Source organism: Rhinoraja longicauda, chromosome 36 (assembly GCF_053455715.1).
Source record: "Rhinoraja longicauda isolate Sanriku21f chromosome 36, sRhiLon1.1, whole genome shotgun sequence".
NCBI lineage: Eukaryota > Metazoa > Chordata > Chondrichthyes > Rajiformes > Arhynchobatidae > Rhinoraja > Rhinoraja longicauda.
The window spans coordinates 17,121,124-17,134,078 of NC_135988.1; the positions used below are offsets into that span (position 1 = coordinate 17,121,124).

General features: G+C 56.4%; 1 protein-coding gene across 1 annotated transcript; it reads left to right on the top strand.

Annotated features, from left to right (window-relative positions):
* Nucleotides 1-2,753: 2,753 nt before the first annotated feature.
* LOC144610392 (metal cation symporter ZIP14-like) lies at nt 2,754-10,791 on the top strand. Its single transcript, XM_078429026.1, has 5 exons — nt 2,754-3,020; nt 4,139-4,427; nt 7,733-7,922; nt 8,912-9,135; nt 10,609-10,791. The coding sequence occupies exons 1-5, from the start codon at nt 2,962-2,964 to the stop codon at nt 10,789-10,791; spliced, it is 945 nt and encodes a 314-aa protein (XP_078285152.1). The 5' UTR covers nt 2,754-2,961.
* Nucleotides 10,792-12,955: the final 2,164 nt, after the last annotated feature.

Consider the following 12,955-nt stretch of genomic DNA (forward strand, 5'->3'; position numbering starts at 1 on the left):
TGGATGCGGAGGATGTTCCGACAAAATTCCACATGTCGGGCCTCTGTCGTGTGTTTTTCCCCATTTAATATAGCTGTGGTGACTGAGCGGACCCCGTACTTCACCACCATAAAGCGCAATGGGCTGAATTACACTGGCAAATATTTTAAGCCAGATTTTAATTGGAATTTGGATGTTGTAGAATCTTCTTTCTATTGCATGTAGGGAGGGCTCTTCGAGCTTTCTCTTTTAGTGCATTCACTGCCATGCTAAAGCTCCCTGATGCTGCAACAGTTAGACCAAGGTGAGTGTAGCTCATAGTGTGTTCGATAATGATACCATTGAGAGTGAATTGGTATTTGTCTCTCTTCACACAGAGAGTGGTGAGTCTGTGGCATTCTCTGCCACAGAAGGTAGTTGAGGCCAGTTCATTGGCTATATTTAAGAGGGAGTTAGATGTGGCCCTTGTGGCTAAAGGGATCAGGGGGTATGGAGAGAAGGCAGGTACGGGTTACTGAGTTGGATGATCAGCCATGATCATATTGAATGGTAGTGCAGGCTCGAAGGGCCGAATGGCCTACTCCGGCACCTATTTTCTATGTTTCCTGACATCTGGGTCTTTTTTGAAAAATCATGATGTTGGTTTTCTTTAGATTTACTGGCAGGGCCCAATGTTGACAGTAATCATCAAGTAGGTCTAACTGTTGCTGCAATCCCTGTTCTGTGCGAGACAACAGAACCAAGTCATCCGCATATAGCAGGGATTTGACCTCTCCGTCCAGAAGACAGAGGCCTAGCGCTGTGCTCTGGTCCAACTTTACTGCCAAATCGTTTATGTCCACATTAAACAGTGATGGGCTCAGATTGTAGCCTTGCCAGACGCCTCTTCTCTGGGTGAAGAGATCAGTGCATTTGTCCCCAATTTTGACACCACATTTATTATTCAGATACATTGATTTGATAAGGTCATATACCTTTCCTCCTAAACCACAATGGAGAAGTTTGTAATAAAGCCCTTCATGCCAAATAGAGTCAAATGCTTTCTTAAAGTCAATAAAACATGCAAATATTTTCCCATTTTTTGCTTGATGTATATGTTTTTCAATGAGGGAGTGAAGAGTATAGATATGGTCAGTGGGGTGGGGTGGCGTTTTGGGTGGAAGCCAATTTGGTTTTTAATGAGAATATTATATTTGCTAAGGAAATTCTGCATTCTGATATATTGTAACACTGCAGAATAACTTTCCTAGGCAGCTACTGACACAGATGCCACGATAATTGTTTGGATCTGATTTGTTTCCACTCTTATAAATGGGCGAAATAAGCCCTTGACACCAAATATCGGGAAAATAACCTGAACGCAATATGATGTTGAACAGCCTAAGCTCTCACTCTCTCTCACACGCACGCGCACGCACACACACACACGCACACGCACACACACACACACACACGGTGGATGGATGGGGGCAGTGTGCAGGGACCCTGATGTTGCCTCACTGTGTTGACTGTTTGCTGTCAATATTGACCCCGGGCCCAGGCTCGCTGGCCACGGTGTGAACGTGCGTCAGTGGCCTCTGTCTGTGGTTCTGGTTGGCCGTGAGAGTGACCGCTGACCCAGTGAATCCACACATGGTGCCAGCCGCGGTCACGGGCACGGGCACGGTCACGGTCAGACCTGGAGAGGTACCGCTGCTCACAGGTGGGTGTGTGCGTGCGTGCGTGTGCGTACATGCGTGTGCGTACATGCGTGTGTGTGCGTGCGTGTGCGTACATGCGTGTGTGTGCGTGGGTGTGTGTGCGTGCGTGTGTGTGGCCCGCACAATGGAGGAAGCGTTAAACGGATTTAGTTCGATTTAGCTCTGGGGGGGGCTAACGGAATCAAGGGATACGGGGAGAAAGCAGGAGCGGGGAACTGATTTTGGATGATCAGCCATGATCATATTGAATGGCGGTGCTGGCTCGAAGGACCGAATGGCCTCCTGCACCTATTTTTCTATGTTTCTGTACAGCGACAGACCTGTCACCACCGGTACTGTACCCCAGTGTTACACACACACCCCCGTCCCCACCGGTACTGTACCCCAGTGTTGTACAGCGACAGATCTTTGCGAGAGGGATTGCTGATAGCTTGGGCAGATGGCGACTGCTGTGGTGACGGGGTGTTAAGGGTTAATGTTTCTGGAAGGTTGCGGGCATGTTCTCAGTGACCCAGCCGGGGTGGACACAGTGACACACACCATGGCACTGCCCGCCCCCTGCGCCCACGCTCGCCCTGCATGTCCCTGCCTTCTCCCTCTGTCTCTATCCGCCTCTGCCTCTCCCTGCCCCCCTCTCCCTCTGCCCCCCTCTGTCTGCCCCCCTCTGTCTGCCCCCCTCTGTCTGCCCCCCTCTGTCTGTCTGCCTCTGTCTGTCTGCCTCTGTCTGTCTGCCTCTGTCTGTCTGCCTCTGTCTGTCTGCCTCTGTCTGTCTGCCTCTGTCTGTCTGCCTCTGTCTGTCTGCCTCTGTCTGTCTGCCTCTGTCTGTCTGCCTCTGTCTGTCTGCCTCTGTCTGTCTGCCTCTGTCTGTCTGCCTCTGTCTGTCTGCCTCTGTCTGTCTGCCTCTGTCTGTCTGCCTCTGTCTGTCTGCCTCTGTCTGTCTGCCTCTGTCTGTCTGCCTCTGTCTGTCTGCCTCTGTCTGTCTGCCTCTGTCTGTCTGCCTCTGTCTGTTTGCCCGCCACCCATCTCCAAAGAACCCCCTCAACTGTCCCCGTGTTGAGTTGAGTGCAGCCCGTCTACACCGACCCGTCACGCATGCCCCTGGGGGTCAGACACAGTCGGCTGCCCGCCCCTCTTCCGGGCCCACGTCCGTGCCTGCGTGTCCCTGGAGAGGGAACACGCACACGCGTTGTCCACGTGGACTCTGGTGGCCTCCTGTGAACGCTGGCGGGGCGGGGGCAGGGGAGGGTGGAGTACAAGCGGTAGAGTTGCTGCTTTACAGCGAATGCAGCGCCGGAGACGCAGGTTCGATCCTGACTACGGGTGCTGCACTGCAAGGAGTTTGTACGTTCTCCCCGTGACCTGCGTGGGTTTTCTCCGAGATCTTCGGTTTCCTCCCACACTCCAAAGACGTACAGTTATGTAGGTTAATTGGCTGGGTAAATGTAAAAATTGTCCCTAGTGGGTGTAGGATAGTGTTAATGTACGGGGATCGCTGGGCGGCACGGACTTGGAGGGCCGAAAAGGCCTGTTTCCGGCTGTATATATATGATGATGATGATGATGATTGCAGATAAAGTTGACGATATTTTAAGCTGATAACTTTGTTTGTTGTTGGAAGCCACAGTCTGGATTTTGCCACCACTCTGTGTCAGTGTTTAATTGAATAAAAGCTGTTTGTTTTTTATAAAAATGGGGGGTCAGAACAGAGTGAAGCCGCCCTCGACCTCGACACCGTCCCGTCTCACATCCCCGGGGTCAGGCAGCAGATTGAAAGGTGCGAGCGCTGGCCGGCACGGACCCGGTGGGCCGAAGGGCCTGTTTTCATGCTGTGATCAGCCATGATCACATTGAATGGCGGTGCTGGCTCGAAGGGCCGAATGGCCTCCTCCTGCACCTATTGTCTATTGTATCTTTCGATTAATCAAAACCTTTCCTATCCGCTTGCACGCGGGCGGTCACGATGGCGCAGCGGTAGAGTTGCTGCCTTACAGCGAATGCAGCGCCGGAGACCCGGGTTCCATCCCAACTACGGGTGCCGTCTGTACGGAGTTTGTACGTTCTCCCCGTGACCTGCGTGGGTTTTCTCCGAGATCTTCGGGTTTCTTCCCACACTCCAAAGACGTGCAGGTTTGTAGGTTAATTGGCTGGGTGTAAATATAACAATTGTCCCTAGTGTGTGTAGGATAGTGTTCGTGTGCGGGGATCGCTGGTCGGCGCGGACCCGGTGGGCCGAATGGCCTGTTTCCACGCTGTATCTCTAAACTAAACTAAACTAAACTAAAACTGAACTAATCCTTTAAACAGAGGAGCAGTGGTTTAAGAAACCGTCTCTACAGCTGGTTCTGTCTCCCCACCACCTTGCTGGTGAATGAACAGGCCCTTCGGCCCGCAGTGGCTGTGCTGGGCAAGGTGGCAAGTTGAACTAACCCTTGCTCTGCCTGTATGTGTGTGTGTTGCAGGATGTACCTGGGACAGGCATTCCCCGGCGTTGGTCGATGTCGTGGGCTTGGTGCGTGCCGCGCACTGCTGCTGGTGATGTTGTGGGCAGTGGGAGCAGAGGGGGCAGAGGGGGGGCAGAAGAACAGCACCGTCCCGACCCCCGCTGCCTTCCTGCAAGACCTCCTGAGCCATTACGGTGAACACCAGGTGCTGGCGCTAAACCAGCTCAAGGCACTGCTCAACCGGCTGGATGTGGGTGTTGGCAGCACCGGGGCCCGGGCTGGCACCGGCAACCGCAGCCTCGCCAAGGTACGCCACCGCCTCACCTGCACGGCAACACCGCCCCCTCACCTGCCCGGCAACACCTGCCCCATCGGCACGCCGCCTCACCTGCCCGGCAACACTGCCACTCACCTGCCCGGCAACACTGCCACTCACCTGCCCGGCAACACTGCCACTCACCTGCCCGGCAACACCGCCCCACCTACCCGGCAACACCGCCCCACCTGCCCCAACGACACCGCTCCTCACCTGCCCAGCAACACCGCCCCTCACCTGCCCGGCAACACCGCCCCTCACCAGCCTGGCAACACCACCCCCTCACCTGTCCCAACGACACGCCCCTCACTTGCCCCAACGACACGCTCCTCACCTGTCCGGCAACACTGCCCCTCACCTGTCCGGCAACACTACCCCTCACCTGCCCGGCAACACTGCCCCTCACCTGCCCGGCAACACCTGCCCCAACGACACGCCCCCTCAAGTCCCGCCTGCCGCCGCAGAATCTACTGTCCGTACCTCGGACAATGGAGTCACCCACTACTATGGCTCTTCCTGACTTCGGTCTCCCCGGTCGAGTCTCCTTGCCTGGATTAGAGCCGCCAACCTGTCCTCCTGTAGTCCACGTCCACTCCCCTTTGAAACAGTCTCCCACCTTCGCTCGACCTGGACCCTTGGCGTGACAGCCTCACAGTAGGTCGTGTCCAGGAAACTCTCGCATTCCCGGATGGCCCTGAGGTCAACCAGCTGCTTTTCCAACTCCACCACACGTCCATTCAGGAGCCACACCTGGACACAGTTCGTGCAGGTGTAGCTCCCAGAAGCTCCAGCGGTGTCTCTACCTTCCCACATCCTGCAGGAAACAACTTATCGGCCATTACTTTATTGTCTAAAAACAAATCGGGCTCAAAAACAAGTGTAACCTCCTCACCTCAGCCTCCTCGCCAAAGATTCACAGCCAAAGATTCACAGCCAAAGATTCACAGCCAAAGATTCACAGCCAAAGATTCACAGCCAAAGATTCACAGCCAAAGACTCGCACCTTTTTCTCTCACAGGACACTTTTTTCCCACACAGGGCACTTTTTTCTCTCACAGGGCACATTTTCCCCACACAGGGCCGCGCCCAGACAGGGCCGCGCCCAGACAGGGCCGCGCCCAGACAGGGCCGCGCCCAGACAGGGCCGCGCCCAGACAGGGCCGCGCCCAGACAGGGCCGCGCCCAGACAGGGCCGCGCCCAGACAGGGCCGCGCCCAGACAGGGCCGCGCCCAGACAGGGCCGCGCCCAGACAGGGCCGCGCCCAGACAGGGCCGCGCCCAGACAGGGCCGCGCCCAGACAGGGCCACAACTCTTGTGCAAGCAAGCCCTGTTTATGTCAGTCACTAAATTGCCTACTTGGCCAATTTCCCAAACTTCTAATTTAATTGATCAGCCAATCCACGTTCTCACTTCTTTCCTGACGAGCTTGGAGGCATGCACTTCCACTGACTGCCTGTACAAAAGGGACGGGTTGCACCTTAACAGCAGGGGGACCAACATTCTGGCAGGCAGGTTTGCTAGTGCAGGTTAAACACGTGTGGCTTTAAACTAAGTAGTGGGGGGGGGGGGGGGAGTTGACAAACTGGGAATATGGAGATGGAGTTAAAGGGGAAGTGAATACAGGAGAAATTGCAAAGGGCTCTCGAATAAATGGGAAGGGAAGTTCTAGAAGGGATATGAGAGTAAGGTCAGGGCCAATTGTGACCGGGGTGAGAGGGGAGGTAAATACCGAAGTTAAAGTGTTGTATTTAAATGGGCGAAGCATAAGAAATAAAGTGGATGAGCTTGAGGCTCAGTTAGACATTGGCAAGTATGATGTTGTGGGAATCACTGAGACATGGCTACAAGAGGACCAGGGCTGGGAACTGAATATTCAGGGGTACACAACGTATAGAAAAGACAGACAGGTGGGCAGAGGGGGTGGGGTCACTCTGTTGGTGAGGAATGATATTCATTCCCTTGCAAGGAGTGACATAGAATCAGGAGATGTAGAATCAGTATGGATGGAAATGAGGAATTGTAAGGGTAAAAAGACCCTAATGGGAGTTATCTCCAGGCCCCCAAACAGTAGCCTCGACATAGGGTGCAAGTTGAATCAGGAGCTAAAATTGGCATGTCACAAATGTAATGCTACGGTGGTTATGGGAGATTTCAACATGCAGGTAGACTGGGAAATTCAGGTTGGTAATGGACCCCAGGAAAGGGAGTTTGTGGAGTGTCTCCGAGATGGATTCTTAGAACAGCTTGTGCTGGAGCCTACCAGGGAGAAGGCAATTCTGGATTTAGTGTTGTGTCATGAACCTGATCTGATAAGGGGACTCGAGGTAAAAAAGCCATTAGGAGGCAGTGATCACAACATGATAAGTTTTACTCTACAAATTGAGAGGGAGAAGGGAAAATTGGAAGTGTTAGTATTACAGTATAGCAAAGGGGATTACAGAGGCATGAGGCAGGAGCTGGCCAGATTTGACTGGAAGGTGGCCCTAGCAGGGAAGACGGTGGAACAGCAATGGCAGGTATTCCTGGGAATAATGCAGAAGTTGCAGGATCAATTTATCCCAAAGAGGAGGAAAGATTCTAAGGGGAGTAAGAGGCACCCGTGGCTGACAAGGGAAGTCAGGGACAGCATAAAAATAAAAGAGAATAAGTATAACATAGCAAAGAAGAGTGGGAAGACAGAGGATTGGGACTCTTTTAAAGAGCAACAGAAGATGACTAAAAAGGCAATACGGGGAGAAAAGATGAGGTACGAGGGTAAACTAGCCAATAACATAAAGGAGGATAGTAAAAGCTTTTTTAGGTACGTGAAGAGAAAAGAAATAGTCAAGGCAAAAGAGCTAGATAGAGCTCTTAAGGATAGCGGAGTCAGGGGGTATGGGGAGAAGGCAGGAATGGGGTACTGATTGAGAATGATCAGCCATGATCACATTGAATGGCGGTGTTGGCTCGAAGGGCCGAATGGCCTCCTCCTGCACCTATTGTCTATTGACCCCTCACCTGCCCCAATGACCCGCTGCCATTGGCAGAGGGGGAACATCACCTGGTGGCCCCTTGGCAGGGAGAGGGGAGGAGAGGGGAGGGAGTGGGAAGGGGAGAATGGGAGAATAGAAATGAAGGAGAGGAGAAGGAAGAAGGGGGGAGGAGAGAAGAGTGGAGGGGAGGAGAGGGGAGGAGCGGAGGGGGGGGAGAGTGCAGGCGAGAGGGGGGGAGGAGGGGAGTGGGGAGGAGAGCGGAGTGGGGGGGGTGGGGGGTCTCTGTCTCTGGGCCGGCTCTGACCTCCCTCCTCCCGGTTCAGTGCATGTCGTCGGCGGAGATCTTTGCCGTTCACCAGCTGAGCAACAGCAGCCTCATTGATGGTGCCGCCCTGACGCACATCTGCCCCACCATCCTGCAACAGCTGGAGAGCGGGGCCTGCAACGCCGACAACCAGGAGGACGTGGAGGACGAGGGGACGGACGACGGGCAGAAGCCCACCATCACCGAAGGTACGCGGCCCAGAGAGAGCCGAGAACACCCCCCCCCCCCCCTTGTCCCTCCCTCCCCCCCGCCCCCTCCCCTCTCTCTCCCTCCCTCATCCCTTCCCCCCCCCTTGTCCCTCCCTCCCCCCTTGTCCCTCCCTCCCCCCGCCACCTCCCCTCTCTCTCCCTCCCTCAAACCCCCCATTCCCTCCCCCCCTCTGTTCCTCCCCCCACCACCCCCTCCCCCTCTGTCCCTCCCCTCTCTCTCCCTCCCTCATCCCTTCCCCCCCTCTGTCCCTCCCCCCGCCACCTCCCCTCTCTCTCCCTCCCTCAAATCCCCGTCCCTCAACCCCCCCTTGTCCCTCTCTCTCTCTCTCTCTCTCTCCCTCACCCCCTCCCTCTGTCTGTCCCCCCTCTCTCACCCCCTCCCTCCCCCCCTCCATCCCTCCCCCCTCTCCCCCCTCTCCCCCACCCTTTTCAAACAACTATATCAGACAACTATATGTCAAGGATGCCCCCCCCCCCGCCATGCGCAGCGGTCCCTGAGATCCCCCCCGGGTGCCCGTGGACAGCGCGCGGTCCCTCTCTAACCCCACCCGGGCACGGACGTAACCTGGGGAGAAGGGGTGGGCGGCAGGTTCGGGCAGAGCCCTCGTCTGCCTGGCGCCCTGACTGGCGGATGGCCAGCTTGGCCTGGCCGGGGGCATCGCGCCGTGGGTGGGGGCGGGGCTGGGGGGGGCCGCGCTGTGGGTGGGGGCGGGGGTGAGGGGGGGCCGCGCTGTGGGTGGGGGGGGGCGGGGGTGAGGGGTGGGCCGCGCTGTGGGTGGGGGGGCGGGGGTGAGGGTATGGAGGAGCGGGGGTTGTCTCTGTGTGTGGGTGGCGATCACCTCTGGGTGGTTCACAGCCTGTCAGTGGGACGACTGTGGGGGGTGGGGGGGGGTGATGGTGGGTGGGGGGGTGACGGCTTGGGGGGTGCAGGCTCTCGGTGACGCTGGCTGTGGGCTTTCCCTGCACAGTGTGGGGCCTGGGCTTTGTCAGCGTGTCTGTGGTGAACCTCAGCTCGCTGCTCGGAGTGTCCGTCACGCTGTGCCGCAGAAAGCCTTTCTTCCGCAGGATCTTCGTCTACTTTATCGCCCTGGCCATCGGCACCCTCACCGCCACCGCCATCCTGCAGCTGATCCCCGAGGTGCGGCACGCCGGTAACGTGGGCCCCGCCGGCCCCAGGGTGGTGCGGTGCCCGGTAACACCCGCCCCCCCCGTCTGTGGGTGCGGTGCCCGGGCAATGTGGTGCCCCCCGTCTGTGGGTGGTGCGGTGCCCGGGCAATGTGGTGCCCCCCGTCTGTGGGTGATGTGGTACCCGGGCAATGTGGTGCCCCCCGTCTGTGGGTGGTGCAGTATCCGGGCAATGTGGTGCCCCCCGTCTCTGGGGGACGGTTGTTGGGGCCGTCACACGGCTCCTGGTTCCACTCCCTCACTCCGAGTTTGTGCGCCAAACATTCCTGGCAACGCTGAGTGTGTGTCACTGTGTGTGTGTGTCACTCTGTGTGTGTGTCACTGTGTGTCACTGTGTGTGTGTGTGTGTGAGTGTCACTCTGTGTGTGTGTCACTCTCTGTGTGTGTGTGTGTGTGTGTGTGTCACTGTGTGTGTGTCACTGTGTGTGTGTGTGTCACTGTGTGTGTGTGTGTCACTCTGTGTGTGTGTGTGTGTGTGTCACTGTGTGTGTGTGTGTCACTGTGTGTGTGTGTCACTGTGTGTGTCACTCTGTGTGTGTGTGTGTGTGTCACTGTGTGTCACTGTGTGTGTGTGTGTCACTGTGTGTGTGTGTGTCACTCTGTGTGTGTGTGTGTGTCACTGTGTGTGTGTGTGTCACTCTGTGTGTGTGTGTGTGTGTCACTGTGTGTGTGTCACTCTGTGTGTGTGTGTGTGTCACTCTGTGTGTGTGTGTGTGTGTGTGTCACTGTGTGTGTGTGTGGCACTCTGTGTGTGTGTGTGTGTGTCACTGTGTGTGTGTGTGTGGCACTCTGTGGCACTCTGTGTGTGTGTGTGTGTGTGTGTCACTGTGTGTGTGTGTGTGTGTCACTGTGTGTGTGTGTGTGTGTGTCACTCTGTGTGTGTGTGTGTGTGTCACTGTGTGTGTGTCACTGTGTGTGTGTGTGTGTGTGTGGCACTCTGTGTGTGTGTGTGTGTCACTGTGTGTGTGTGTGTGTGTGTGTCACTGTGTGTGTGTGTGTGTGTCACTGTGTGTGTGTGTGTGTGTGTCACTCTGTGTGTGTGTGTGTGTGTGTGTGTGTGTGTCACTGTGTGTGTGTGTGTGTCACTGTGTGTGTGTCACTGTGTGTGTGTGTCACTCTGTGTGTGTGTGTGTGTGTCACTGTGTGTGTCACTGTGTGTGTGTGTGTGTGTGTGGCACTCTGTGTGTGTGTGTGTGTCACTGTGTGTGTGTGTGTGTGTCACTGTGTGTGTGTGTGTGTGTGTGTCACTGTGTGTGTGTGTGTGTGTGTGTGTGTGTGTGTGTGTGTGTGTGTGTGTGTGTGTGTCACTGTGTGTGTGTGTGTGTGTCACTGTGTGTGTGTGTGTGTCCCCCCGCATGTCCGTGTGTCCGTGTGCGTGCGTGTGTAGCGTGTGCCCACTCGGAGTGAGGAAGCCCATCGTATGATCAGGGCACGGCTGGCACCGCGGTGGGTTTCAGCGAGACCCTCCCCCCCCTTACAGGCATCACAGCCCCTGGGGGCGGGTGTGAGTGGGGCTGCCCCCCATAGCAGCAAGAACCAAGGCTCCCTGCGCCAATTTGGGGGCGGCCACTGCCCGCTGGTCGCTGCCCGGCCCGGGAGCTGGTTCCAGGGCAATGTCCAGCTGAAACCCACCGCACAGCCCTGCTGTCTCTCCACTCTGTGACTGGACCAGCCAGATTTCTCGGATAACGCACCCCTTCCCAGCGAGTGGACCCGTAAACTGCCCAGTTCCCCAGTTGTGCTCCACGTGACACTGGGACAGAGGGTGAACGTGAGTGAGTGCGTGGCCTCGGGTCGGGGGGGATCTGAGTGGGGTTACAGGTGATTCGAGGAGGCGAGGGGTGAGGACTCAGCCACCTGTTGGCGTAACGCCGTGGTTCTGTGTTGCACCCCGCCACTGAAAATTGACCTTTAAGTCGCCCACTGTGAAAGACACAGCGGGTAGAGCTGCTACCTCACAGCGCAAGAGACCCAGGACCAATCCCGGCCTTGTGTGGAGTTTGCACGTTCTCGCTGTGACCACGTGGGTTTCCTCCGGGCGCTCCGGTTTCCTCCCACGTCCCAAAGACGTGCGGGTTTGTTGGTGAGCTGCCCCTCTGTCAACAGCCCCCAGCGTCACCTCCCTCCCTCCCGCCCGTCGGGTTTAGACTCCAGCTGATGTTTCCACTAGTGGGAGAGTCTAGGACCAGAGGGCACAGCCTCAGAGTTAAAGGACGTTCCTTCAGGAAGGAGATGAGGAGGGATTTCTTTATTCAGAAGGCGGTGAATCTGGAATTCTTTGCCAAAGACGGCCACAAGTCAGTGGATAATTTTAAGGTGGAGATAGATAGATTGTTGATTAGTACGGGTGTCAGAGGTTATGGGGGGGAAGGCAGGAGAATGGGGATAGGAGAGAAAGCTAGATCAGCCACGATGGAATGGCGGAAAGACTTGATGGGCCGAATGGCCTAATTCTGCTCCTATCACTGATGACCAGCGCTCTACCCAGCTTGCCATCGGAGCTGTGGGTTGCTGATGAGGGCAGGGGTTGGGGACAGGTCCTGGATCAATGTCCCCCACGGCCTGCCCTCTCCTCTGGGGAGGCCTATCGAGTCCGCGCCGACCAGCGATCCCCGCACATTAACACTGTCCTACACACACCAGGGACAATTTACACCAAGCCAATTAACCTACAAACCTGCACGTCTTTGGAGTGTGGGAGGAAACCGTGGATCTCGGCGAAAACCCCACGCAGGTCACGGGGAGAACGTGCAAACTCCGTGCAGACAGCGCCCGTAGTCGGGATGGAACCCGGGTCTCCGGCGCTGTGAGGCAGCAGCTCTACTCGCTGCGCCACCGTGCCGACCTTGGCCAGCTACTCCAGGCCAACGTTCAGAAGCCGGGCACTAGTTTGTCGGCCCAGAGGTCTGAGCCCCAGGTGTTAGTCTGCACCTGGGGGCAGGTAGTGAGTGGGGAGACCTGGTGCAGGGGATGTGAAGGTTCAATGTCACACGAGAAATCAGCTGGGGATTGAGATCCACTCCTGGCCTTCAGTGGGGTCGGGCTGTAGCCATGGCCACCAGTCTCGCCTCCAGCAAGGAGACGGATCTCACCAAAATGATCACCCATTTAAAGTGGGTAGCAAGGCCATTCGGCCCTCTCTCACTGGACTGTCAGTGTTTTGAACTCTCGACCATAAAGGATGGCTGGAATCTCTGGATCTGGTTGAGACGGGGGTGAGCTATCATGATGAACAGGAGGAGGCCCACAGTTTAGGGTGCGATGGGATCGGTCGTGATCTTATCATAGGCAACAGACAGTGGATGCGGGAGGAGGCCATTCGGCCCTTCGAGCCAGCACCGCCATTCACCGTGGTCATGGCTGATCGTCCACATATTAAATGGGAGAGGAGGAATGAGGGGCAGAAGGGCCTGCTTCTGACCCCCCCCCCCCCCCCGAGTCCCGTGTTCACGATGTGAAGGTGTGGCGTTGTACGAGAAATCAGCTGGAGCCTCCTGACCCACAGTGGGCCGGGCTGCTGGACGATCATCAGTCACTGCCCTGGCCAAGGGTGGTTTGATGCAATGGTGTGGGGTTTTTTCTTTCTCTTTTTCCACCTCCTTCCCTGGAATAATCTCCATCCCCTCTCCTCCCGTCCCTCCCAGATGTTCACCAGTCTCACCTCCAGCAAGGGGACATCTTGGATGGATTGATTTAATGGTGTGTTTTGTTTTATCTCTCTCTCTCTCTCTTGTTCCACCTCCTTCCCCTGGACTAACCCCCCTCCCCTCCCCTCCCCTCGCCTCTGGTTGGGTTGTGGACGTCTGCCCGTGGCTCCACAGTCTGGG

Bases quoted from the DNA above. Each gene is read 5' to 3' on its own strand.
- LOC144610392 (XM_078429026.1), top strand. From the start codon at position 2,962: ATGCAGCGCCGGAGACGCAGGTTCGATCCTGACTACGGGTGCTGCACT. The intron at 4,428-7,732 runs GTACGCCACCGC...CTCCCGGTTCAG, and splicing joins GCAACCGCAGCCTCGCCAAG to TGCATGTCGTCGGCGGAGAT. The intron at 7,923-8,911 runs GTACGCGGCCCA...TTCCCTGCACAG, and splicing joins GAAGCCCACCATCACCGAAG to TGTGGGGCCTGGGCTTTGTC.